Source organism: Artemia franciscana, chromosome 8 (assembly GCF_032884065.1).
Source record: "Artemia franciscana chromosome 8, ASM3288406v1, whole genome shotgun sequence".
NCBI lineage: Eukaryota > Metazoa > Arthropoda > Branchiopoda > Anostraca > Artemiidae > Artemia > Artemia franciscana.
In genome coordinates, this window is record NC_088870.1 from 18,328,233 (window position 1) to 18,355,412 (window position 27,180).

At 37.2% G+C, this 27,180-nt stretch overlaps 1 protein-coding gene across 3 annotated transcripts in view; it reads right to left on the reverse strand.

Moving 5' to 3' along the window:
- LOC136030085 (protein split ends-like) overlaps window positions 1-27,180 on the reverse strand; it is an 87,760-nt gene that overhangs the window by 34,855 nt on the left and 25,725 nt on the right. For all 3 annotated transcript variants that reach the window (XM_065708747.1, XM_065708746.1, XM_065708748.1), the window contains 6 exons: window positions 26,387-26,513; window positions 20,874-21,054; window positions 11,045-11,151; window positions 6,981-7,135; window positions 6,290-6,391; window positions 14-5,278 (listed from right to left, as the gene is read on the reverse strand). In XM_065708747.1, coding sequence (XP_065564819.1) covers window positions 14-5,278; window positions 6,290-6,391; window positions 6,981-7,135; window positions 11,045-11,151; window positions 20,874-21,054; window positions 26,387-26,513 — 5,937 coding nt within the window. The remainder of the gene's footprint in view (window positions 1-13; window positions 5,279-6,289; window positions 6,392-6,980; window positions 7,136-11,044; window positions 11,152-20,873; window positions 21,055-26,386; window positions 26,514-27,180) is intronic.

The window sequence follows — 27,180 nt, forward strand, 5'->3', positions numbered from 1 at the left end:
AAGAGAAACTTACAGATTTCTGGGAGAAGGACTAACAGGTTCTTCCTTCAATGACATTGATTCATTTTCTTCGCTCTTCACATTCATACACGCAGCTGGACTCTTTGATCGACTTTTCTTGTGCTTCTTCGCCGTTTTTTCGTCCTTGTTCTTCTTCTCCTTTTTCTTTTTCTTATGAGCTTTTGATTTTTCCAATTTGGCTTCTTCGCTTATTTCATCTGTCCTAGGTAGGGTTGGTGTTGAAGGATACTCTTCTAATTCCGTTATTTCTGACTTAATACTCTTTGGCGACAATAACTTATCATCAGAAAGTTGGTCATGTAACGGTGATTTGAGCTGCATAAGCTCAGGGGACAGAAAGCCATTATTTTTATTTGATTCTGACAAAATTTCAAAGGACTCTCGTCTGTCTTTTTTCTTCTTCTTCTTCTCAGGGATATTTTCACGTTCTTCCATTTTGAAATTTCTTGGCGATGAAATCGGACTATATGGCTTGGCTGTTCTAAGCAAAGCGTCGAATGGATCTTCATCCATTTCTATTTTAGATGGCAAAGCTAAGGATGGTCGGGCCCTCGGTTTAGGCTTGGGTCTGTTTTCCGTTCGCTCATCATCAAAAAGCAAAGATTCTACATTTTCAGACTTGTTGAAAGACAAAGATGGAGAGTAATTTTCAGAATGGATAGCAGTATTAACGTCAGGCTCATTTTTCTTTTGCTTTTTTTGTTTAAAGCACAGGCTATCTTCATCTTGTAATTCCTGAATATGAGTCTCAAAGTCATGAGACTCAGAAACTGCCTTCTTCTTATCTTTTTGCTTTTTACCACTATCTTCCTTTGCTTTTGGCTTTAGAATTTCATCATCACTTTCTATCTTCTCAATTTTCTTTTTATCTTTTTTCTGTCTCTTTTCATGTTCGTCACAAGAGCTCAAAGCAGATTTTGCTCGATCAGAATCATATCCAGATGACTTTCTTGATTTTCTTTTCTCTGTAGACGGCGTTGCTGGAGTTGACGTGTTCGAAACCCTCTTACAAGACCTAGCCTTTACTTTATCATACATAGATATATAAATCGGTTCCTCTTCGACTATAAATATATTCCTTTCTGGTATGTCAGAATCAGATTCAGATTCAGAATCTGAGAGGCTTTTAGTTGACTTTTTTCTTTGATTCAGTTTGCCCAAGACATCGCCTTCACTCTCACCTTCACTATTTGAAACTGGATTAAATTCCGCCTGTTTAGATTTTAAATGATTGGTTTTATGTTGAGAAGTGATTGGTTTCAATTTTTCATGCTCCTCCTTCTCTGAAATATACTGCTTTGCTTGAGCTTCAGAATTGCTTACTTTTATTTTAGGCTTTGCTTCAGTATCCGTTGAATATTTTGATTTTCGGCTCTGACTTTCTTTTACATCTTCATCCGTGGATAAACATTGTTTTGACAAGGGTATGTTTAAGTCAGACTTCTGATCACTTTCTAATTTTGCTTTTGGTTCTCTATTACTCAGGCTTCTCATTGGTTTATTATCAGCTTCTTTTAAATCCTGACAGTACTGAATATCCTTTAGCCCCTCTTTGACATCATGGGAGGATGGTGCTTTTAAATCATGTTCACTAAAATTTGAATGACTCTGTCTAAGATCATCCAACTCATCTTCGCTAGAAAATATATCCTTTTTATGTTTCAATTCAGCTTTGCTACTTGGCAATTTAGGCTTTGGTTTTTCGTCTTCTTCATCTGAAGAATAAACAATTTTTTCTTTGGACAATTTCTTTTTCTTAACTTTATTCTTTTTTGACATTTCACTAGTTGTTGAAGATAGGCCACTTTTATCCTTTTTCTTTTTGTGTGAAGACTCTTTTTCTGTTCGTTCATCTTCACATGACAATTCGCTCTCAGGCAGAAGTGATAAAGATTTTGAAACAGGCTCAATGCTATCTTGGCTTTTCGGTTCTTCTAGTTTTGGATCGTCGTCATCGCTACTGTATATGTTTCCGTAGCGACTAGATGCAGGAGACTTTTTCAGCTGAAATTTCACATCAGATTTCGACTTTTTTGTTTCGTTTTGTGTCCCTCCTTGCTGATTAGACCTGGATTTCTCCGTTTCTTCTTGCTTTTGTGGTGCAGCACTGCCCTTGTCTGAAGTTTTTGAGGCATTATTACACTTCGCTGCATTGGATTGAGCAGGAGGTGGGGTTTCATCATCAGAGCTTGAAAAAAGCCTAGGTCTTGGCACTGAATCAGATGATCTAGAAGGTATTACAGGTAAAGAGTCTTCATCCGATTCATCGCTTGAAAAAACATGTCTCACATCAAGCTTTTTCTCTGATTTTTTATCCTTTTTAACAGTAGACTTTTCATCTTTCTTTTTTCTATCCTCTTCTTTATCTGGCTTTTTACTTCCTTTTTTTGGACTTGATTTCTTATCAGTCTGTTTAATCTTCTTTTTGTCCTCATCTGACTCCCCAGAAGAAAAGACATCACTTGTATCTAATTTCTTTTTAAGTTTTTCAAGCTTTGTTACCTCATTCTTTTCTTGTTTGCACAAAACAGGACTATTTAACTTGCTGTCTTCACTCTTTCGCATTTCTTCCTTTGGTGTTTCCTTCTTAGATGAGGCTTTTTCAACAATACCAGATTTCTTGCTATTGGTAGATAATGGTGATGGCTTACATATATCTCCTTTCTCTTGTTCAACATCAGAGCCATCAGAGGAAAGAAGAAAAGTTTTTTTCTTTTTAGTTTGTGTTTTTGAAAGTTTGGCATCTTTCTTGGTGGATACATCAGAGGCAGGTGTTGAGTGGGTCTTTTCTTCAGGTTTCAAAGAATGTTTTTGTGTTCCTTTTTCTGGTGGCTCCTCGTCACTACTTGACAAGTCAGGAAAGAACAAACTTGTATTGATTGGTATTATAGCTGGAGCTTCGTCAGTTTTCACTACTGGGGTAGGAGTTTTGACTCTATCTAATTTAGAAGGATTTTCCTGAGGCTTACTTTCTGCTTTATTCAAGTCCTCTCGAATCTTTGACTCGAATTTACGCGAGCTGGTTTTACTACTACTCTTTGACCGTTCCTCTTTTGTGCTATCTTTGGACTTAGATTTTTCAGATTCATGACGAGATTTATCAGAACTTGATTTGGATTTTTCAGAGCGGGAGTCACCCTTTTCTTGTCTGTGCTTATCATCAGAACGTGCTTTTGAGGAATGTCTGTCTTTACGAGAGTCATGACGACTTCTTTCCCCTTTACTTGAATCACGACTTTTATCATCCAACTTCAATCTCTTTGATTCATCTCGATCTGTGGTTGATTTTCTTTTAATTTGTGTGTCACTTTTATCCGACTTAGAATCACGGCTGCTTGAATGCTTCGAGGACCTTGATGACTTCGATTCGTCCCGACGTTTTTCTACTTTCGCCTTAGAATCTGATTTCCCCCTTTGTTCAACTTTGACAGTTGGTCCTTCAAGTCCAAGCAGAGTAGATTCAAAGCTTCCCACGTTTAACTGTTCAACTTTATAACCTGATTTTTTCTCTTTTGGTACATTAGTTCTTGAAACAGTAGAGACAGTTGTCACAATTTCTTTTTTTACATCTTCCACAGGAAGGATAGGAACATTTATAATTTCGGCTGATTCAATGGATTCTGTTTCAGGCATTTCCAACAGCCCTTCCACTTTACATTCATAAAGTTGTTCAGTTTCAGTCACACCTATATTTAGTTTTTCATCTGGACATAACACTATTTTAGGGTCTGAGACTTCAATACTAGACGGAGGTGTGTCTATATTAACACTTTGACTTTCAGAAACATCCATGCTTGTATCTTGCTCTGTCACTTCATCGACTTCTTTCTTTACGGCAGGCTCAGGGACTAGATTCACCTCTGTTAAATCACTGGGGCTAGGGGTCAGATAATCAACAGTTGGTATGGACTTCTCCTCTAAACTAGTAATTTCAGGTACACTAGATGTATCTAAACACTCCTCTTTCGTCTCTATAATCGTCTCAGTTTTCACATTCACTACAGCTAAAGTATCAGTAATCTCCGCCACACTTAGTTTGGATGATACTATTCCAAGTTCAGGGGAAGATTCACTATTTTGCATAACTGAATGATCACTAGATTTTTCTTCGGAATCAAGAGGTTTTGTATCACACTTTAATATAACTGACTGTCCTTGTGATGCATCCATTGGCAGTTGTGCCCTAAATAAATGACTACAAGCAAGCTGTTGGAGTCGTGATAAATAATCATTTCCTTCAATAGGCTTAGCTTCATATTTTTCACTATATCTGTCAAGTCTTTCAAAGTCTGCATCAAACACTCCCCGTTTTGAAATTATGCACTGTAAAATATCAGAAGGTCGGGTTTTTAACAGTTCCAAGTCTATAATTCGTGGTTTGTCACAATATTTACCTAAAGTCATTTCAGCACTTAAAGGCATATATTCACCACTTGTCCTTGAACACCATTTTTCATACATCAAATCCAATTGTTTAAGTTTTTCTTGAAGCGTCCGATCAACTGTAACAGTTGACGAACTATCACTATCACATTCCTCATCTGCAGGTACTGGAGAGCGCGGAAGTGAGGAATCCCGCTTGGGAGTCATGGAAAGTGGGGATCTTCCCACGCGTGGTGGCTCAAACTGAAATGCTGGTAAGAGATCAAACCATTTAGGAACAGGCAGGCACATAGGCCTGGAATAAGTCCTTTCACGTAAGCATCGTGGATCTGGGAGGTAATCCTCTGATTCAAGCTCATCACAAAGTGGAGTTCCTGGGCGACTCCCTTCTTCCCTTCTTTTCACACTCTCTAGAGGGATTAGTTTAGGCTGAGAGACAAGTTTTCTATCACACTCCTTCCCTAGTTCAGCCTGACCTGCAGCTATTCTATCCCCCACACTAATATCACTCACTCCACTATCAGAACTCCCGAGTTTTGTTTTCTTCACTGGACACTCGGAATCCGAATCGGAGCTGATTGCAGGTTCAGTTTCAGTTAAATGTGACAGTTGTATTTTATCCTTTTCTCGATCGCTAGCTTTTCTAGTCCTTGAAGATGTTAGTCGAATAGACTCTACACTATCACTTCTTCGCCTTCTCCTTAGTTTTCCTTCACTGTCACTCCCAATAGAATCAGATGAACGATTTCTGCGTGTTCTTTCAAATTCTACTTTATACCTTCGTGGAGAGTTAAAAGGAGATGGTGGATCTTCTAAGCCTTCTCTAAGATCTTCTCGACTTCCGCTAGAGCACTGACTGAATTCATCTATGCTCCTGTAAAAAAAAGTAAAATTAGGGCTGGTTTTTAGTGCTGGAAAAATTTCAAGCCAAATAAGTGACAAAAAAGTAAACAGCATCAAACTAGAATTACTATACGAGACACACAATCTTTTCGACGAAAACATTACAATATATCTTTATGCAGGCAAAATTAATTCCTCTCCCCAAAAATTATTATTCCGCTTCCTAAAAATTAATCCCCCAAGAATATTTGTTTTTGGAAACTCATTTTTTCATGCCCTTGACCACTCTTCCCAAGGAAAAGAAACATTAATCCCTCCCCCGGGCTATACCAGTTATGCCTTATTTTTTCTTCTTTTTTTACTGTAAAACCAACAAGAGATGGGAAGGCACGGTCCATTAAACATTAATTTATTAACTAGAATTATATCTCAATAACATCTTGGGCTAGACAATAGACAATTGATATAGTGCATTTAAAGAACGAAACATGCATTCAGCTAGTTTCCTGAATTATGTGCAATTTTAACTAGTAACACTGTGAATCATAACTAGAAACAAGAGACATTAAAACGAATTTCCCTGTATTATTGGTATTGAAAAAAGACAACTGCCAAGTCGAACAGGTTGCCAATACATGTAAAGGACGTGGTAGAAATATCGAAACACAGCCGACTATAATGCTCAAGTATTGCGCGCAGAACAATCATGCCCAGACTTTTAGGCTTTTTGACAAAATTATGTGAATAACATTAACCGATTCAGGCATAAAAGTAGCTAAGACTTTACTTAAACATGACATATACACTAGTCAACCACGTACGCATAAATTTGTCATGGTAATAGGGGGGGGGGGGGTTCAAAGTTGTCAAAACAGCTGTGCATCCTCTTACTAAGCCCACGAACATTGCAGGAGAGAAGCGACAAAGTTCAGTCGCTTGTCTTCTTAAAGATTTATAGTGAGATAATGTGCTTCTTATTTTATTTATAAAAATTAAGTAACGCATGTTTTTTATATAGAAAAACTAACAAAATAATCATTACCTAGTGCTAGCCCTGCCTCTAGTTGTTCCACGTGATCGTCTATCTCCAACATGATTGACTGCATTATTCCATCGACCAGATGCTGGTCTTCCAATCAACTCCCTATGAGACAAAATTCAAATTATAGCAGTTATTAGTACTATTTTTAAAAGCTGGACACGTGACAGATAAACCAAGACAGTATTTCCGTTAATTAGGGGCGCAATTTCGTGATATGTCAGTGAATTGGGATACCAAATATGGGAAAGATACCCCCCCCTCCCCCGATCTAAGAAAATACTTTTTTTAGTATTTGTATTGAATAAAATAGAAAAAAGCAAATAGACCCCCCCCCAATATTACGAAAAATACATTTTGTTATCTTCAATAAAGAAATTGACACTTTCCCCACCCGTCCATACTTTTGTGAATTCACGCCTCTTAACGAAATGGGAGACAAGAGCTTACTTTTTGGCCTTAATTTGTCAATCTTTAGCTCTAGTAACCCTTTTCTCGTTGTTTCCTGAGAACAAATGCATTATCTTTTTTAATCGCTTTACCTTTATAGAACCAACTTTTTAATGTTGTTTTGTGTCAAAAATTAAAGCCAGCTGTGCACTCCCCCTCTAGATACAAGAACGTATACAAGAAGTTAGAAAACTAGGTCGCGATGATGAAAACGTGGAAAACAATTGCCATAGATTTAGCTCACCTGATTTCACGTTCCCAGTGACGATCAATGCAAGACGGTTCCAAAGAATCAAGGAAATAAAGTTGACACTCTTTGGACGCAAAATCCACCTGAAGTCTCCTACCCCCCAGAGACCTCCCACGCATCTCTTGAACAGCAGCCACGGCGCTTTTCGTCTAAGAAAAAAAAAGCTTTTTTAGATCAATACAAAGACAAGCACAAAGAATAATACAAAGAAAATCCATCTTACTTCGTGGGAAGATATCAGATTTCCCGCCTTGAGGGATTTATAATGTTAATCCTAAGACGCAGCTTGAATGGAGTAGAAAGCAAAACTTTATTTTAAGACGATTTGTATGGATAAAGAATTGACTGGACACAGAGAAAGGGGTGTACTACCGTGCTTAGAGAAAAACACATCTCATTTTATTTTTATTTTTCAAATTTATTTACACCATGAGTGTCAAGAATCTAGTCTACACCATTCGTTAGTTAAAGACAAATGCAATATTACACCTAAAAGCCACACATAAAAAAGTCATGAATAAAAGAACTAATCAAACTGGGTAGGTTCATTGTTGTAGCATTTTGAATAAAGTAGTTCTCTCCTATTTTTGAATGTTGTAGTAGTTCTCTATAAAGTAAAAACTTGAAGTTTCTTAATTTGGATGGTTTGATATGGAAGAGATGATAGGGGGGTTGGGTGACAGGGAGGAAGGGTGGCGGGGTGGCAGGGAGGAAGAGTGGCACCTGATTTCCCATTAAATTCTTGTTGGCTATATTTGTAGGATGGTAGGGCGGAAGGGTGGTGGAGTAGCAGGGAAGAATGGTGGCTGGGTGGCAGGGGGATTGTGATGAGGGTGTGATGTGGAATTTTTTTCAACTAAAAATAAGGAGCAGAAATAAAACTCATGACTAACAGAATTTCTTCCAAATATGAGGGGGACTGCCCCTTCCTTACCCTTAGCTCTTTACGATAAAGTCTTAAAGTTCTTTAAAAATATTTCTCATAATTCAATGGCCCTTGTGCTTCAGGAGTCGTTCTTAAAGAATTGGGACAAAAAGTCGAACTAGAGCGTACAAATGAGGGATGAGGGAGGGGTAACCCCCCTCACATACAGAAAAATTTCTATCTTTTAAGTGTTGATGTTACTCCTCACTTTGACTAGAAAAATTCTGGTTTTTTATTTCCTTAATTGTTGAAATTCTTGTTTGTTGGTTGGCTATTTTGTTCCTTTTTTCTTTTTCTTGTTTGATCATTTATTGTACCAGACTTGAAGAAACTAGCTCGTATCTTATGCTAAACAATAGCAAAAGCGTCAGTTTTTTTCATATGTGCAGCGTTGTAAATATTAAAAATTGATTCTCTGGTTGTGAATAAAGAAACCCAAACCTATAGCATAGTAATTACTCAACCACTGTGGGGATAAAATCCACTGGTGATATTCGTATTCATATTCATATCATATTCGTGCTGCCCCTTTTCAGATAGAACGAACAAAACTTGAGCAACTTTGGCAAGAAAAATAACACCTAACACCTCTTCTGGAGTAAATTCTTGTATATACAACAGAAATAAAATCTAATGGCACAGGAGAAAAAAGTTGTCTCATCCCTTTTTTTAGCGTCATGATTCAATGCAGAAATTTTTTGCCCACACGAAACTAACTGATTCAAGCTTTTATCATTCACTGTTGTTAGACAAAGGTAAGCAGAAGTTATTTGCCAGCAAAATAAAACAAATTTCGAACTAATTCGTCAAGCTCATCGCTGTGCATCGAGGAAGACAGGCGATTCTGAATAAGAAACGTTCGAGATTCCATCCATGAAACTTTTTACACATTTTATTGGGAAATATCTGAAATTTTAGGACGGAAAACATTTTTTCAACCACTAGCTTTATCTTGCACATCTTGGCCAAACCATAAGTGAAGCACATTACTAAATACCCATAAGCCAACCCAAAAAAGTAAATCATGTTTTTTGTTTTTCATTTTTTGTTTTTTTTTCTCCCCAAAGTGAGGGGGATCACTCAAACTAGGCTTGGGGTGAAGTAAGAGTCCCCTTATATAACCCATTTGAAGATATATCCTACATAAATTCATTTTCTTAGTTAAAGCACCACAGTTAGACGCCATATGCAAATGAGCATGTGTAAGATCAACGTCGCTAGCCGATTAGTTTGTATGAGACCCCCTTTCTGTCGCTATTACCAATAATTGAAAAATATTCAGAATGATTGAAAAACATTTTCAGTGAATAATATAGGAAGAAAATTATTTTTTGTTTAAGCAATAATTTTTAATTATTTGGGCTACAATTTTTTAGCAGGGGGTGCTTACGACAAATCTCATGATTGCGCACACAGTTGCTGAAAACTTGAATTTAGACGTAAGATACTCTGATTTGGACAGTTGATCTGGGTTAATTATCGTTAAACAGTGTTTACATGCATGCCTAGCTAAACTTTCACGTCAAGACACGTACTTGGCCAGGCATCTGCGTCTAGGCTTTGAAGCCTAGCTAAATATGCTTGTCAAAACTGCTCGATAAAAATAATTATATGTGGTGAAAATTATACTGAGCTCAATCCTAAACACTGAGCTCCGGGCTTTTGAGTCGGAGGATTAGCTGTAACTCGCTCCAGCCAAGCACTGACCAAACGAAACGAGAGCTGCCCGTCCACACAAATTTCTGATACCACTCGTGCCCAGAGTTGCTACCCCTACTGGTTTATCACTAATGATTATCACTATAACGCAAGAACAAAAATCACAGATGCGTTTCATTTTTATTTTTTTCAGGGGTGATTGTATCGAACCAACGGCCCTAGAATAGCAGGAGAAGGTTCATTTGAACGGGAATTGTAATTTCTGGTGTCCCTTTCATTTGATTAAAAAGATGGGACGGCAACTAGCCCCCTCCCACGTCATTTTTTCATAAAAGTGTTGGACAAAAGTTCGAGATAGCCATTTTGTTTAGCATGTTTGAAAGGTTCCAAAACTACACCTTTAGATTTAACATGACCCACGCAGTCCCCGAGGATAGGTCTTGGGATGAAAGTATGCTAAGGATAATAAGGATAATGTACGATCTACGAAAACCAGTTTCATAGCCACAAAGAAAAATAACGAGTGACAGAGTGCATGGACAGACAGACAGAGTGATAGAGTTGGGCTACATATTTGCACATTAGGAGGGTGGGTTAAGGTTAGGCTAGGTTACTTTACCCCCGCCCAACTCTAATGTGCAAAAAGTATAGCCCGAATTATATTATTATATAAATTAAAGTATTATATTTTGGCAAATACCATTAGGATTAACATAGCTTTATTTCTTGGGTGTGTTCCGTATAATTAACAAGAGCCTCTTTTTTTATTAAAGAAGCAATAAGACCGATGCTTATCGAACTTTGTGAAGGTTGGGACCCATTTTTTCCATAAAAATATAAAAAGACCATTTCCAAAATTGTCGCTGATGTCCCAGCAATTATACTAGCTCAACTAGAGCAAAATAGTGTGTATTTTTTGGGGGGGAAACTGGAGATTTGGATCGACAAGGAAAAAATATTAAAAAGGAAAAGCAAATATTTCGATTAGATCACCGATAACCAATTTTCAGTGACCGGGGTATAAGCCAAGGGTACCAATATGAGAAAATACATGGAGAAAACAAGGATTTTGTTCTATTCTCTGCATAAAGATGCAAAAAGGCATTTTTCGAAATTTCAAGGGTAGTTTTCGCTTGATAAAAGCAAAACATCAATCTAAAGGTATTTTTACACATCTAGGGGGTGTTTTGCACCCTTCCTGTAAGTGCGCCTGCATAGAACAAGGTAAAGAAACAAAACAATTATTAGTTACAATGATAAAGAGTATTATAATTCTAGTGATTTCTAGTCAATAATCTAGTTATTTATGTGCTGATTTAGTGAATTTTTTTTCAAGGATCTAGTGACTTTTTTCACCGGGAGTCAGCCCTGCCCATGCCTGGGCATGAGAGTCCAAATTGACACCCAGAACCGGCGGTAATTTAGAACGCAGATTAAAGGAAAACAAAAGAATTACAAGAACAAAAGTAGTTACCTGTTCAAAAAAGATCATAGCATGACCTTTTCTTTTATCAAGGACGGTATACAGGATAGGTCCAAATCTGGCCAGCTGACGGGTCAGGTACTTCTCCGAAACAGAATCTACAATAAAACAATTATCGTATCTTTATCTTCAGGAGTCTAATATAAATAAACAGTCTTAACATAAATTGTGTTTGATAATTAATGTATTATCAAATTAATATGTTTGAATATATAAATATATATATATATATATATATATATATATATATATATATATATATATATATATATATATATATATATATATATATATATATATATATATATATATATATATTTCTCTATGTGTATATATATAATCGAGGATGGTGACTAAACGAGAAAATCGAGAAAATGGTGACTAAACGAGAAAATCATAGGATCATAGGAATGATCTTATGACCATGGTTGTAGCAGTAGTTAGAATCAAGTAAAGAGCGAACCACGGTCCATAGTAACGAAAATACAAATGCATTTTTGAGTAAACTGTCTAGTCCGTAAAATCTTCAACTGATACAAAACTATAGACTTGATATAATTTTTCAGTACCATGTTTTGACATATGCCTTTTTACCACGATTCTAAGCTCAGAACTGAAATTTCAATATCTTGAGGATAGTCCAAAGGAATGGTAGCCCTGGTATAAAGTGACACAATACACTTTAGGTAACAACCTTATTAATTGGGCATTTTTGACTAACACTAGCTGTCTTCTAGATAGCCACAGCCAGTGATTAGGGCTCATTCGACAGATAATAGCAATATTTATTTATTTTCGTCTCACTTTGTTTGTCTCACTAGCGCAACCAACCTATTGTATGGTCTTAGCGTGATTAAATAATAAAGAAAACAAGTTTTTCGACGAAAGAAAGTAGGTGAAATAAGCTTGTGAATAAGCATAGTTTGAAATAAGCTTGTTTTTTGGATCCTTGGCCCTTAAGTTCTAGAAATTGACCCTGCTTTCTTGGGATTCTTTCCCTTCCCAATAGTCAACATTGAATTGTTTGAGTAACAACCAAATTAACTAATACCATTTACCTAATACTGCCTTTGCAGTAGCATTAGTTACGGTTAAAGGCTTACAATCATGCCCCTGGCTTAGTTGCAGTTTATTTTGTTGAGGGGGTGCTGACATCCCGCAACTGGTGTGCACCTCGAAACACCGCGTGTGCCGCACAGTTCCGGCACGCTTAGCACAGTCCCTAAAACATCTGTAAAACTCCCCCAAACTCTTAACACAATTCCACCACACTTGCCACGTGCCACCTGATGTACATGACTTTTGAGGGAGAGCGACCCCTCAATTTTTGTGCGATTTACATTAGATTAATGCGACTAAGTCACGAAAAACACAGACAGTCACCCTTAAAAAAAATCCTAGATTTGCCGCTTGGTATCATCGAAAGGCGGAATATATTAATTGTATCTGATATTTTACTTAGCAACTTTAAGATTAAACTCATATTGCCTACCTGATTAAGCACACTAAACGCTGATCATCAGTTCGTAGCGTAAAATGGAAAATTTCCTTTTCATGTATTTTCATTGCGTACCATTTCCTAATATTACAACACTTAAACTAAAAAACAACCTGTTGAGGTTTTCCCCTACTCCAGTGATGAAAAATTGGGAATTTAGTGTTGACTTAGACTTTTTTTTTACTTCTTTTATTTACATAATAAACAACAATATAAACCATTACAGGTATAAATCACTACGCTAGGGGAAAAAAAGCAAAGCTGTATCCAAAGCCTGTTGAAAGCAGAGCCGTATCTAGAGGGGCTAGGGGTCTGACCCCCCCCCCCCCTGAAATGTTTGTCCGACTTGTTAACACATTTTTTATGCGTCTTTTAGTTTTTTGTACCCCCCCCCCCGAAAAAACCATTGTAACCCCCCACCCAAAAACCTGCATACGACCCTGGTTGAAAGTAAATCGTCGGCCCTCAAACGGTGGTAACCACTCTCATTTATGGGAGAAACCAATCCCAAACTTACATGAGACGCTAAAAAAAGAACAGACATTTTTACCAATACTTTTAAATATAATTAAAGAACAGCGTTAAAACCTGAACGATCAAAAATTATCCTAGGGGGCATGAGGGATGTTTCCCTCTTAAACTCTTCATTTGTAACGTCGAAGTGGTTGCTTGCGCTCAACTGAATACTTACTAAAATACAAGAAATTTCTATTTCAGCTCAATTCAATACGTCGTGCAAATCAAAAAGATCATTTATTAAAAAAAAAATATATATACAGCTTATGGCAGAAAAAAAACATACATGCCCCTTTTACCTCTCTGGACACCCACGCCTTCAAAAAATTTATTTGAACACAAACCCGGGAGTTTTCTTCCCAGAGGGTTTCGTCTAAACAACAAAAGACAGGCAAATTGTACGAAAATATACAAAAAAAAACGTAAAGCTTGTGACATTTTGGGGAGGTACTAGGCAAAAGAAGAAAAGAAAATCTGACAGCTTGGACAGCTACGTCTTATTTTGAAAACAAAAGTGAGCTCAATGCAAGCAACCGCCTACCCAGTACGCTTCCGGCATGAATAACAGGCTGGCCATCTGTCAAATACCTTTGGGGTTTTTTTACAAAACACCATAAAACAATGAACAAACCACAGAACACGAAGTGAAACGTGGTTTATATGCGTTGCCATCTTATTCTGTTGTGTCGTGGTCATAACACCAAATATTGCAATTGTTTTACGCGAAATAACGAAAATAAATTACTTGATCTTTCTCCTCGCAAAATTATCAGAAAACAAAACAAGAGACAGGCAAGCATGTAAGCAGGAAATTCTACTAGGGGGCGGGAACACAATTTTATAATATAAAAAAACGAAGTTTTATGGGAAATGTCAAAAATATAAACAAGGTCATAATAATCTTGAAATTTCGACTGTGTCTCAAAATCTCCACCATCCACGTAGAGGTGCTTCAGAGCTCAATAAGCTACAATTTGCACTTTTGAATGTATCTATTAGTACAAGCAAACAAGACAAGCAAACAAGACCTTTGGTTGGTGTCAAAAGCCCTATAAAATTATTTTGATGTTCAATATCAAACAGTTCGTGGTAACGAACTGTAGTAAGGAGCGACCCGGCTCAATAGAAACCAAAACTCTAAAAAATGGAATTTTGATACCAATAGCTACATCAAAAGAATCGCATTTTAATGCTGATTTTAAATATATAAGCTTCATCAAGTTTAGTCTTACGCACCAAAAGTTACGAGCCTGAGAAAATTTGTGTTATTTTAGAAAATAGGGGGAAATACTCCCTAAAAGTCATAGAATCTTAACGAAAATTACACCATCAGATTCAGTGTATCAGAGAACCCTACTGTAGAAGTTTCAAGCTCCTATATACAAAAATTGGAATTTTGTATTTTTTGCCAGAAGGCAGATCACGGATGCGTGTTTATTTGTTTGTTCGTTTTTTGTTTTTTTTTTTTTTTTTTCAGGGGTGATCGTATCGACCCAGTTGTCCTAGAATGTTGCGAGAGGGCTCATTCTAACGGAAATGAAAAGTTCTAGTGCCCTTTTTAAGTGACCAAAAAAATTGGAGGGCACCTAGGCCCCCTCCCACGCTAATTATTTTCCCAAAGTCAACGGATCAAAATTTCTGAGATAGCCATTTTATTCAGCGTAGTCGAAAAACCTTATAACTATGTCTTTGGGGACGACTTACTCCTCCACAGTCCCCGTGGGAGGGGCTACAAGTTACAAACTTTGACCAGTGCTTACATATAGTAATGGTTATTGGGAAGTGTACAGGTGTTTTCAGGAGGATTTTTTGGTTGGGGGAGGGGTTGAAAAGAGGGGGATATACTGGGGGAACTTTCCATAGAGGAATTTGTCATGGGGGAAGAAAATTTCCATGAAGGGAGCACAGGATTTACTATCATTATTTAAAAAAAAAAAACAATACCTCGCTCTTTACGCTAAAGTATTTTTAGTAATGTCAACTATTTATTCTACGGCTTTTGTGATTCAGGGGTCATTCTTAATGAATTGGGCCAAAATTTAAGATTTAGTGTAAAGAGAGAGGGTAGCCTACTGACGAGGGGGCGAACCCTCTCATATGTGTAATAAAAACATGAGAATAAAAAATTCTTTACGTAAGCTAGTTTATAAGTTACGTATATCTTTTACTAATAAAAATATTCGTAAAAAATTAAAAGTTCTAGTTGCCTTTTTTATTAACCAAAAAATTGGAGGGCAACTAGGCTTCCTCCCCCGCTCTTTTTTCTCAAAGTCATTCGATCAAAATTATGAGAAAGCCATTTAGCCAAAAAAAAAAAAGCAAAATTTCGTTTTAATTATTTCTCTGTGGAGAGCCAAAATCAAAACATGCATTGATTCAAAAACGTTCAGAAATTAAATAAAAAAAAACAAGCTTTTTCAACTGAAAGTAAGGAGCGACATTAAAACTTAAAACGAACAGAAATTACTTCGTATATGAAAGGGGCTGCTTCCTCATCAACGCCCCGCTCTTTATGCTAAAGTTTTTTACTGTTTTAAAAAGAAGAGTTGAGAGAAAGAGTCAAACTATAGCGTAAAGAGCGGGGCGTTGATGAGGAAGCAGCCCCTTTCATATACGAAGTAATTTCTGTTCGTTTTAAGTTTTAATGTCGCTCCTTACTTTCAGTTGAAAAAGCTTGTTTTTTTATTTAATAATACAACAAGTACGCATATTCTATAAGTTACAACAAAAAGCTCTGTTGAACGCGGGGAAAGCTTCAGCATGGATTATCATACAAGTAAAGAATATAGAAAAATAGTGTTTTATTAATGCATATTATAAGCTAAGTAGTCCTTATAATCCCAAGCTTGTTTTAATTAAATCGGGGCTTAAGTGTAAGAAATAGTCAAGATTCGTCCCAAAGTAAAAAAAAAAAAAAAAAAAAAAAAAAAAAAAAAAAAAAAAAAAAAAAAAAAAAAAAAACTAACAGAAACAAGAGCTAAGAGCTCATATGGCACTTGTGACGAGGTCGGAAGAGCCAAGAGCTCATATATTATGAGCTCTAGCAAAATTCTAGGAATCAATAGATTGATTTATAAGGAAAATCAGAGGCTTAATGCAGGTCGGGATTTAAAATAAGAGCTCTGAGTCACGAGGTCCTCCTAAACATCAAAATTCATTCAGATCCGATCATCCACTCGTAAGTTAAGAATACCTTAATTTGTCTAATTTTTCCTCTCCCTTCAGCCCCCCAGATGGTGCAGCTCCCTGACAAACCAATTTTTATTGTCCTAGCACGTCCAGAAGCACCAAACTCGCCAAAGCACTGAACCCCACCCCCTAACTCCCCCAAAAAGAGCGGATCCAGTCCGGTTACGTCAATCGCGTATCTAGGATATTTACTTATTCTACCCACCAAGTTTCATCCCGATCTCTCCACTCTAAGCGTTTTCCAAGATTTCGGGTTTCCAAGATTTCTGTTTCCCCTCTCCAACCCTGTGTCCCCGGATCCGATTCGAATTGAAAATGGAGCATCTGAGACATACGAATTTTCTATATATCAAGTTTCATTAAGATCCGATCACCCATTATTATGATACCTCGATTTTCACGGTTTTCAAGAATTCCGGTTTCCCCCTCCAACTCCCCCCAATGTCACCGGATCTGGTAAGGCTTTAAAATGAGAGTTCTAAAGCACAAGATCCTTCTAAATATCAAATTTAATTAAGATCTGATCACCCCTTCATAAGTTACAAATACATCATTTTTTCTTTCCGAATTACTCCCCCCCCCAAACTCCACCAAAGAGAGCGGATCTGGCCCGGTTATGTCAGTCACCTATCTTGGACTTGTGATTCTTCTTCCCACCAAGTTCCATCCTGATCTCTCCGCTTTACGCCTTTTCCAAGATTTCTCCCCCCCCCCCCCCAATGACACTGGATCCGGTCGGGATTTAAAATAAGAGATCTGAGTTACAAGGTCCTTCTAAATATAAAATTTCATTAAGATCTGATCATTCCTTCGTAAGTTAAAAATACCTCATTTTTTCTAATTTTTCAGAATCAAGCCTCCCCCCAACTCCCCCAAAGAGAGCGAATCCGTTCCGATTATGTCAATCACGTACCTAGGACTTGTTCTTATTTTTCCCTCCAAGTTTCATCCCGATCCCTCCAATCTAAGCGTTTTCCAAGATTTTAGGTTCCCACCCCCCAACTCCCCCCAGTGTCACCAGATCCGGTCGGGATTTAAGATAAGAGCTCTGAGACACGATTTCCTTCCAAACATCAAATTTCATTAAGATCCGATCACCCGTTCATAAGTTAAAAATACCTCTTTTATTCTAATTTTTCCGATTTAACCGTCCCCCCCACCCCCCAGATGATCGAATCGGGGAAAGGACAATTTCTAATTTAATCTGGTCTGGTTCCTGATACGCCTGCCAAATTTCATTGTCCTAGCTTACCTAGGAAGTGCCTAAACTAGCAAAAACAGGACAGACAGACAAATCAAAGATTAAAAATCCTTGTACAGGTTTTTTGTTGTGGGGGGCTGCCCTGCCGCCCCCCTGACCCCCCCCCCCTCTTGGCTTCGGAAAGGCCCTCTTTTAATTAACAAAACAAAAAACCTGTACAAAAGAGTCTTTAAAAGCGGGGGATTTGGAGGGCGGCAGCCCCCCAACTGCCTCTCCTAATTCCTGTACGTTTTAAGGTTCGACTTTGGGACGCAGCCTCTTTAACTCTTTAAGAAAACGAAGTTTTTTTCATATTATTTCTGTACGTTTTTCTACAATCCATGGTGGATGTAATTTAATAATTCCTGTACTGCTCGTACAGGAATTAGGACTGCCTCTCCTAATTCCTGTACGTTTTAAGGTTCGACTTTGGGACGCAGCCTCTTTAACTCTTTAAGAAAACGAAGTTTTTTCATATTTTGTGAAAAAAAAACGCCCGATAAGGGACTTGAACCCTTGACCCGAGGATTAAATGTCCCACGCTCTACCGACAGAGTTAACCACCTGCATGTGTGTAAATATAACTTTTAAATAACTTTTAAAAATTTCAAATTAACATGGGTTCTTATGGAGAGAAATGCGTTAATTAAGTAGCTAATGCGTGGTTTCTGGAAAACAGGGAAGGAGTTATCGGATCGAGCTGAAATTTCGCGGATAAGCTCCTGGGCCGTAGGGGACCTTAACTTGTGAATTTCAGCCCGATCGGACAACGTTAAAAGGGGGGTGGGGTTGGGGGATCGAAACTTTCGGGGGATTAAGATTTTCCTACGAAACTTTCCAGGAAAATTACTCGGAGAATTCCGCATCGAATGAGTCTTCGTACACCCAGATCCGATGTCGGCTGTGACCTGTAGGCGTCTAGGAAAAAAAGAAAATGAACATTAAGTGGCTATGCGTGGTTTCTGGAAAACAGGGAAGGAGTTATCGGATCGAGCTGAAATTTCGCGGATAAGCTCCTGGGCCCTAGGGAACCTTAACTTGTGAATTTCAGCCCGATCGGACAACGTTAAAGGGGGGCTGGGGTTGACGGGTCGAAACTTTCGGCCAGATTTTCCCCATGAAGGAAAAGTTGGAGGGGGATGAAATTTGGCAGGTTTCTTAGTTGGAGCTCGGGCTACGAAATGCATCCCTCCCCATCCCTCTGCGACCATAAAGAGGCGACCCTCGTGGGTCGCCTCTTTATAGAGGCACGAGTGTGCCTCCTTGAAAAGACAACTTGCCACAGCAAAGTCGCGTTTTCTGGCATTTTGAGGCAATTTTCCCTCAGAAGGTTAAGATGCCAGGAAATGCAAATTCTAAAATAGTCAATCGATTTGTCATCTACAACCCTGAATCAGAGCTTTTAAGCCACCAATGTAGAAAGATGAGGAAAATCACGTTTTTTGTATGTTTAGCACGGATCTCCTTATTTGTTCCTGTTTCTTTTGATTTGTGTTTTCAGTAAAGCAGTAGCTTTTAGAACTCTGCAAATACATCACGAAGTAAGTTTGTTTTTGCTAGTTTTGTAGACATTTCTTCTGTAATCTTCGAAGTAATATTTTTTGTTAATCAAAATCATTTACAAATAAGATTGAAAATGACCCAAGAAGCTTTAGTTTATGTACTACTGATAAGGACCTACAAAGGAATGGGGTCAATTAGGTCCTGATGAACGCAACCCAACCGTTTTCCATAGTCAGAATATCATTCGTATCCACTTGTAATCATTTTATGTTCTATATCATCTTTCGCTATTGTTTTATACATCTTACTTTACATAATTGATAAGTATCCATTACTTCCATACGATCACTAATCTAGAAACAATTACGCGATTTTATACAACAGGCATCAGAAGCGAGTAGTTCGGCTGTGATAATCAAAATTGCGACATATGCCATTTTGGTCGAAATGAGTTAAGCATGTATCGTGGGTAATCTAAGCACGAGGAAACGAATGGTGCAGTCAGAGTTGTCCTACCTTGTACCGTTACGGAGATAAAGAGACATAAGCCTCAATGTGGCGTCTGTCTCTTTTTTATCAGGTCTTGTTGCAATTCAGAATGACAGAAGAGTATTATTTTATCGAGCTATAACATTGATACCCGGCATTTGTCTCCTTTTTTGACAAGGGAAAAGGAGACATACGCCGTATAATGGAACAATTTTTAATTTGTGCGAAATACTTGAATATAATGCATACCACTGAAAAGGGCAAAAAAGAGTTGGTCTGGAATATGCTCCCTTAATCCCCATTAGCCTCATCCTTCAGAGCGACCACAGCCGACAAACTTTTTTCCGATTTCTGGCTCTCCTGAAGTTACAAAAATGGCATATGTCGCACTTTTAATTGTCAAAGCCGATTTCTCCATTGCGCAATCAGATTGATGGTCAGTGGCTTTCCGATGATCGGAATTCGATACGCATATGAGCGGATACATTTCTTATGCTAGTTGTCAGACAGGCTCTTTGGCAAACGTAGCATATTCAAGTTTGTAAATTGAAATTTAGTATTTTTAAAACACGACACTGCAAAGTAAAATCTGGTAGTGTTACATCGTCACAGAAGAAGAGGCAGCTATTCAAGTTATTCCTGCGATTTTTATATGCGTCAAACAATAACTCACTTTTTATGCTTCTTAAGAGTCGAAAAAAAAATTCCGACTTTTATTTGTATTTATGTATTTGGAGAATAAAAAAAAACTCATGACACTTGTGTTTTATACGATTGGTTTTAGAACACGGATCTTCGACCGCGCCGGACAAGTTAAATTACAGCAAAATACCTAAATTTATTCCAATATGGAGTTTAAGGTTTTTTTTTCTGAAATAATTCGAATTTATTTTTTCTTATTCGATGAAACACTGAGATGAAACACTGAGATGAAACACAAAGATGAAACACTGGTGAAAGGACAAATCTTGGCTTTTATTGCTCTCAGAGATTCTGCAAACTATTTCGATAAGACCTTACAACAAAGCTTTGGAGACAGAAAAACTTTTTTTCCTTTTTTCCACTTTGCTCACATGGGATTTATGGCAAACCAGCTAAATATAGAAAAGAACAATAAAGAGAGATACGGAAAATGACAATAGGAAGAAAGAAGATTAAAAATGTAGACAGAGCTGGCAGAAAAATATATGTGCAAATTCACTATCTCTAGAGGGAGGGTCACTATGATAAAGAGACAAAGAATGATAAAATTGGTGATGGAGGAAGTTAGAAAATAAGAATCGAGGGAGAAAGATGAGAATTGAGAGATAGGGAGCAAGACAGGATAAAAAGGTAACAAATGGGACAAAATGTTAAAAATAAAGCGATGATTTTATTAGACCTACCTCCTACGCCATCAATCCACATTACTGGCGATGGCATTGATTTTCCGAATCCCAATTTGATTCTATTGGCCCCTAAATGTTCTCCGTCCATATCACGCATGGCTTTAACAACGCTAGTAATGTCCGAATACTGAATGAAAGCATAAACTGTGTTCAATCCTTGCTTTTTAACATCAATATCCTAAAAAACAAAAAATAATATAGAATAAACCTCAAAAACAAGCAAGCAGTCAAGGTAGGGGAGAATCCAAAGTAAAATTCTTTAGTGTTTCCTTTACTTGTAAATAAATAGGAGCGATCTGAAGTTTAAACCGAAGGATCTATTTTAATTGTTAAATACAGCAACTTAAACTGTACTTATGCTTGTACTAAAAAATTATAACAATAATAAATCTTAGTTTTGCGTGTGAGACGAAACAAAACGTATACAGTCAGTTACGTAAAAACCCAACGAAAATATAACAGTTCAAAATAGCGATGAAACCTTTTAATCGAGAGTGAAACAAATATAAATTTGTTTACTAAATATTTCGGACACAAATGCAGTTTGCCGAAATATTCAGTTAAAAAATTAATATTTGTTTCACTCTCGATTAAAAGGTTTCATCCCTATTTTAAACTGTTATATTTTCGTTGTGTTTGGCGATGTGGTCTTCGAAGTTATCTACGTAAAAACACAAAATATTAGTTATCGACCTTAGCTAAAACACCAATGATATGCAAGCTACACTGGTCAAATTGTCAAGGAAGAGGTCAGAAATGTATTTCCTTAGATTATGGGGACTCTAGGACCACTGGTAATCGCATTTTTGGTCTGTATTTCCCAAGCTTCCCTGGTCAATCTTAGGAGATACCCCAACCCTCACCCAACCCCAGTGTCGTATCCAGGGGGAAGGGTCGTACCCAATTTGAACACCCAGTCTGATATGTTTGTACCGACTCCCATATTGGTCTAAATTACAACCCGTTGGACAAGGAAAGAGAAAAAACGTAATTTAAAAAATAACAAAGTAAACGAGAGTGATAAATATCTCTTAGAACATACATAAATTATAACCCCGGTGACAAAAAGATTAAAAGCCAGAAAATTTATTTGAGTAGTTCAGGCTACAGGCTACTAAATATAAAGTCCATAAGAATACGTTTTTTTTTTATACACCTGCTCGCTTCCACGGACAAAATCCCTGTGTTCCCAAGACTACAAGGATCGGAGCTGTGTACACAAACGTAGTTCAAGAACATTTAAAAATGTATCCTACTGTGTATAATATAAAATATGCTATCAATCATGCCTCAACTATTTTAATCTAATTAACCGTTGTCGATAAAATTTATCAGAGCCAATCTCTCCTCTCAGGTCACTATGTTACTCCAGAACCTGAAAAAATCGAAGAATTTGAATTCACTTATCTCTCTCTCTTTCTCTCTGGACCAGAGCGTGAGGGATGAAGGTCGTGACTTCCAACTGTGAGACACCGCCAAAAATAATCATTCTTTGTGCTCCAAGAGGAACAGTGCCCACTGTTTATTTACAGTTCATCAATAGCCTCCTGGTTCTGTTGGCCAGATAACCAGGCGTGTTATTCTTGTACAAAATTGTATGACACAACTTAATTTATAGAACGCACGTAAGTAGATGCAGAAAACCCTGCAACTACATAGGGGAGGATAAGCTACGTGTTATCCCATCCTTCCCCCTCACAAAAGCTCATGACCTTTACGATTTATTCGATTGTTCAATGAGTTCAAATATATTGTCGGATGTTGGTTTGTCTGTTTTAAAAAATACCCCCCCCCCCACCTAAAGTCACCCAAAACGAACTTTTTTCGGGCATAACTGCCTAGATGCCTGCCTTTTGAGAAGCAGCTGGCATTATATTGTAAGGCTGTCTGTGTGCATATAGCAATTTTAGCATAATATTTTCTTGTTTAGACAGGGTTCAAAACGAGGAGCTTTAGCAGCTTAACCGACAATTTGTTCTATTCCTATATTCTAAATTAGCTTACCCATCACGCTTTGCTGCGATAAAAAAAAGAAATTCAATGAAAATTCCCCCGCAAAAAATTCTCCCTGATGTATTTTTAAATTTAGAAGCATTTGGAAATTACTCCTCTATGTATTAATAACGATTGTATTTTTAAATTTAAAAGAACTGGGAAAATTCCCCCCCTGCAGAAAAAAGAATCCCCCTGCGTAGTAATAAGTAATAACGATTAAATTTTTCAATTTAAAAATATTAGAAAAGTCCTCCCCTGGAAAATTTCCCCCAACAGAAAAAAAAATCCTACCCCATGTAGTAATAGAGTATCCAAAAAGTATTTACAAATATAAAGGTACCAGGAAAAAACAATGGAAATTCACCCAGTGGAAAACTGCTCCGCAGAAAATCCCCTCCCCAGCAGAAAATTCCCAATCCTCTGGGGAAAATTATCGCTCGGAAAAAGCCCCCATAGAAAACCCCATCTTGGAAAATTTTCACCTGTGTGTAAAATAACGACTGTAATTTTAAATTTAATAGTATTGGAAATTATATTGGGATTATTAGTTTAACCTTTGGAAGTTGTTGGATAATTGATGTCCGGAAAACGATAATTGATGTCCAACTATCAAATACTTGTGTTCAGGGGTATCTGATTTCAGTCAGAGCGAAAAGTATTCGAAAGATTAAGTGATTTTTGCAGGTGGTGGGAGTTATACTTAAAGCCTTAGCAAGAGTCTACTCGACAACTTATTAAAAGTTTCTTGGTTATCAGATGAACAGTGTAGTAATGCATACATGACACAATATACTCAAAATAATAGTTAGTCCTGATAACGGAATCTTTATTTTTTCCGTTTTGCAGTCCCATTACAAGAATGAACCAAAAAAAAAAAAAAACTTAACTTGTCTTTTAAGTGTTTAAACACTTTCTAATAGCAGGTGAAATAGGTTTGGAATGATAGGACGTGGGCTCTTCGAGAGGCTAAGGAAGTTATGCAGGAATGTTTTCTAGAGGTCTTGTCAAAGGATAGTTTTAGGTACTTGTTTGACTGACAGCATATCAAACAATATGCTTTGCGAAAAAAGTGGTTCTATTCCACTTTCTAGGGCTATAACGACAAAAAAAAAGCTAAGATGGTTAGGCCACATTTTCCGTCTGAAGGAGAGCGTATTGCCAAAAAATTGTGTTTTTAGCCAGCCATCTAGGGTAATCGGAAACACAGACCCTCATAGAATGGAGTGAGAAGATATCATAAAAAAGGATTTAAAGGAAATTGGGACTTCATGGGAGAAAATATCAGGGCGCTTGGTGCTGCAATGATTTGAGAGTAGTGAACGAATGAACTTTTATTATCCATTTTATATACACGAATACGATCAAGTATACAAAATAAATAAAAGGAAAACTAAATCAACTGCAAAACGCCAGTACACATAACAAATAGATACAATAAGATAAGATCAAATTAAAAAAAGAACGTGTGCCGATTGATGTACAGATGGCGGGTTTAATAAACTGCAAAGCTGCGAATCCCTAGCAATAAGGGGCTCTGTGTTCACAAAACGTCAACTAATATAAGAATTTTTAAACCAAGTTGGGATTTGGAGAAGATACTTAGCAATTTAAAATACAATTTGTGTTGAGAACGTTTATCAACATCTGGCATGCCAAAATGGGGTTAGTTACAGCATATAGGGAGGGGCCGTACAACTGTACAACTTTGCTAATAGCTTACGCTTTAGACTAGTTTGCGAATATACTATACTAGCATAAGTGACACGCAGTGTATTTTCGACATACTCAATGAAGAGTTTTCTTGTTTTCTTCACAAACGACCCAATCGGTAGATACATATAAGTCAGCATTGGTGTCTGCATGATCTCCGAATCACCGAGTCGTTCACTTTCAGGGAACATACTTAGTGCTCGTAGGATTTTTAATCCATTTTAAATGAATTTCCAAAGCCAGTAATTTTCCCAAGGATGAAAATTTTTAATGCAATGAATTAATTTCTTAATTTCTAATCCAGACATTTTGACACATTTGCTATCAATATAATTTTTCAAAGGATAAAACCATGTAGCATAAGCACCGGCGGATCCAAGGGGCCGGGGGAACTTGCCCCCAAAGATTGTTTTTCTGGTGCCCTCTTTCCCTGTTTTTTTTTTTTTTTTTTTTCTTCTTTTTTAGAATAACTTTGTCAATTTGGTCAATTATTGGCACCTTTGTCACATTGGGTCTCCCATCATGATTTTGCTCATTAGCACCCTTGTCACATTGCCCCCCCCTCCCCCAAGATTTTGCTCTAGATCCACCCCTGAGCATATGACTATATTTTGCCTTTAAAACATTTCAACGTCGGAAGCTCTATTGTAACTCACCCCTTTTTCCTATTCAAAAAGAATTCTCAGCGCCAGGAACTTTCCAACGAAAGGAGACTTACAGGAACGGGCCTGTCATGGATTTCCTGGAGTATTGATTGCTTAGAGAACAGTGTCCATGGCAACAGAAAGTTGATTTACCTTCATCGAGGGAAAAGAGATGTCCTTAGATAGAGACCTCTGGGACGTAAGAAATAATATTTCAGGAAATAATCATGATGTTCCTCCATGCGCAGCTAGACATTCATATGCAGAGACCAGAACGTCAATTTTTATTATGGGGTGGGGGCAGAGGCTCCAGAACTACAGGGACCATTGGACTATTATTTTAAAAATGTTTTTCCCATTTAAATAAGGAGAAGCTATCGTATGATTGACTTTGTTTGTCTTTTATTTTTTGATGGTCAGGTGGCCCTTTTGGCTTTCCCCAAATAAAAACATTAGAAAGAAAGCAATCAATACAAAACCGCGATTCCCTGTTTATTTTCGAACTAAAATTAGAATGCAGCCAATGACCCTTGGTGTAAGTGTTTATATTTTTGACCCAACAAAACATTCTCTCCAAAAGCCAACATAATCCCCAAACTAATGATTTGAGAAGGTAAAACAACTATATTCCGACTAGAGCCTAGATAAGTGAACACGTAGATGTATAGCAACTGTATTCTTTTAGCCATATCTTTGTATCCATTTGTCTAAGTATGTTCCAAACTTTAATTTACCGTACTTCATTCTAAGCCTACTAACTAGAAAAGAAAAGTGAAAAGCTCACTCACAAAACCCAACATTTAGGTACAAACGGGAATGTGTCTCCGGGGCTCGGGGGGGGGGGTCATTTTTGGGTGGGACACAAATTCAGTTGTATTTTAAATAAAATAAACAAAAAAAAAAGACATAAGAAACAATAGAAACTCGTAAAGATTTGAAGATTGGGTTGGAGAGAGCATGACTGAGCCCCCTTCCCACTCCTGTACATGTGCTTATCAAAATTACGTCGGAATTCAGATGGGCCAATAATATGAAGTACTAGAAACTGGGGTAATTTGGGCAACTTATACTCACATTAAACGAGTTTTACGCAAGACTTCCCAAGTAGAAATACTTACAATTTGACTTACTCAGTTAATTTTAGAGAAAAACAACACTTACAATGATATCACCAAACTTGATAAACGTATTCCTTAATTCAGCAAGAGAAATATCCCTTTCCAAATTACCAACAAAAAGTGTTCGAGTAGCCTTTGGATGATATTCATCTAGTTCTGCTTCAAGAGGCCTAAAACATAAATATTCAAATATCAGAATCACATCTTTTTTCAAACACATCCTGTTTTTTGTTGTTTTTTTTTTTGTTTTTTTTTGTTTCTTCTTATATCCAATTTTTGGCGATATGAGTAGTAGTGTACCATCACCGGATTTATTTCAGTGTAGTCCTAAGGCCAAGTTTTAGCATACAAAATTTTTGAAAACTTAGAATTGAAACACTACAGCTAGCAAAAATAAGCTGAGATTCTCAAAATGTTACGTACTTTTGGTGTTACGGCTGTTTCGCTTCTGTTTTTTATGCCATTTAATAGGATTTTTGCAAAATACTATTTAAAAATTATTAAAATCCTATTTAAAAGATAGTGCCCAATCCAACCTTTAAAGGAGTGGAAGAGGGTCCTTAAATGCTCTCCATTACGATACTCAATACAAAATGATGTTAGATTTCAATGAAACTTGGTGGAAGGTGAAAACGGGGTCCGGGAATCATACCACCTGTGCATGAAACAGCAGTTTCTAGATTCTGACCATCAACCACCATGAGAGGCGTCCAACATGAGAGATTACTTAGTTAATTCCCAGAATTGTCTAATTCTACATTGAACGACAAAAGTGAAATGGAACATGCGTGATTTTACCTAGGAGATATAACCGCAAGTGTTGCACTGCAACTATGA